Genomic DNA, 1,716 nt, shown 5'->3' on the forward strand with positions numbered 1-1,716 from the left:
AAAGGAAAATTTTTTCCTTTTTTAATTTCAGGTATTTCATTATAATAATTCCACGTCATTTTTCAAAAAAAAAAAAAAAATGAAACATTAAAATTAAATTTTATTTTTCAGGTATATTATTATTTAATAAGAAGGGTGTTTTGGGTTTTTTTTTTTTTTTTTTGAGGTGTACCTTTTTTTTTCTCTCTTTCTCTTAATTATTATTTTTTCGTTTTTAGGTTTATTAATTGAATTAATAGAATAAGAAGAGGAAAAAATAAATATGGCCATTGAAATATTAGACGAAAATCATTTGGCAATAAGTGCAATTGTCACAGTCGTACTCCAATTGATTTTTTTCATAATAGCAGCAACATTTCAATTTGACAAGTTGACGGATGTTGCCGGAGGAACGAATTTTATTATTCTCGCATTGCTCACATTTTTCCTTGCTCAAACATACGACAACCGTCAATTAATGGTCACTATATTTATATGCTTGTGGGGTGCCAGACTCTCCGGGTATTTACTATATAGAATAATGAAAATCGGTAGAGATGCCAGATTCGATGATAAAAGGAGCAACGTCATTCGTTTTGCCGTTTTTTGGACTTTTCAGGTTGACCCTCATGAACAATAATAATAATTTTCACTCGATATTGTTACAATAAATAAATGTAATAATAATCGTTTTTTTAGGCCGTTTGGGTTTTCGTAGTGAGTTTACCCGTTATTTATATAAATTCTCCTCATCATGCCATACCACCGGCTCCAAAAACTATGACGACATTAGATTCAGCTGGAACTGGATTGTTTTTCATTGGACTCATTGCTGAAACATATGCGGATTTGCAAAAATTTTCTTTCCGACAGGATCCGGCAAATTCGGGTGAGAGTCTAAAGACGAAGAATAAGGCAGTGGTGGAATGGCATTTATTTATTATTATTATTATTATTTAGGAAAATGGTGCAACGATGGTCTTTGGAGACTTTCGAGACATCCGAATTATTTCGGAGAAATAGTTTTGTGGTGGGGAATATTCATCATATCGATAAACGTTATCGAAGGTATCGAATGGATAGCAATACTTTCGCCTATTTTTACAACTTTTATAATATTATTTTTATCGGGGATGCCTTTGTTGGAAAAATCGTCGGATGAAAAATATCGAGAGTTGGTTTTTATTTTCATTTCATTTCATTGATTGATTGATTGATTCGTTCATAGGTTCGCGAATTAAAAATAAATTTTGTTGTTTTTAATTTTTAATTTCAGTTTGACTGAATATCGATATTACAAAGCATCGACATCGCCACTCATTCCAATTCCTCCGGCCATTTACGTGGAAACTCCGAAATTTTTAAAATTCATTCTCTGTTGCGAATTTCCACTATATAATTCTTTGAACGTCAAAGAAAAACCGACCCCGTTGAATTCGAGCATATTAACATCAGCAAATTCCGTCACATAGCTAAATCAGTACGACAGCACCGTGACGGTGCCTGTGAGCAGCAAATGTACAACGACTATTCTTTAATATAATAATAATAATAATAAACACTAACATATATATATATATATTATTCGAAAACTCTCTTATACTCTCGTACGAAGTGAAAATTTTTAATGAATTGTAATATTTTTCGATTTGCACTCGCACACACCCACACACACACACACACACGCACGCATTTACGACGGTAAATTAATTGAGAGGGGGAGGGGGAAATCATCGA

General features: G+C 32.5%; 1 protein-coding gene across 1 annotated transcript; it reads left to right on the top strand.

Moving 5' to 3' along the window:
• Positions 1-262: 262 nt before the first annotated feature.
• Phum_PHUM019450 (uncharacterized protein) lies at positions 263-1,451 on the top strand (the record flags this gene model as incomplete). The annotated part of the gene is made up of 4 exons (XM_002422811.1): positions 263-598; positions 679-868; positions 940-1,153; positions 1,256-1,451. 4 exons carry the CDS (start codon positions 263-265, stop codon positions 1,449-1,451), a joined length of 936 nt encoding a protein of 311 aa, XP_002422856.1.
• Positions 1,452-1,716: the final 265 nt, after the last annotated feature.

The sequence above is a fragment of the Pediculus humanus genome, genomic scaffold, assembly GCF_000006295.1.
Source record: "Pediculus humanus corporis 1103172107373 genomic scaffold, whole genome shotgun sequence".
In the NCBI taxonomy this organism is placed as follows: Eukaryota; Metazoa; Arthropoda; class Insecta; order Psocodea; family Pediculidae; genus Pediculus; species Pediculus humanus.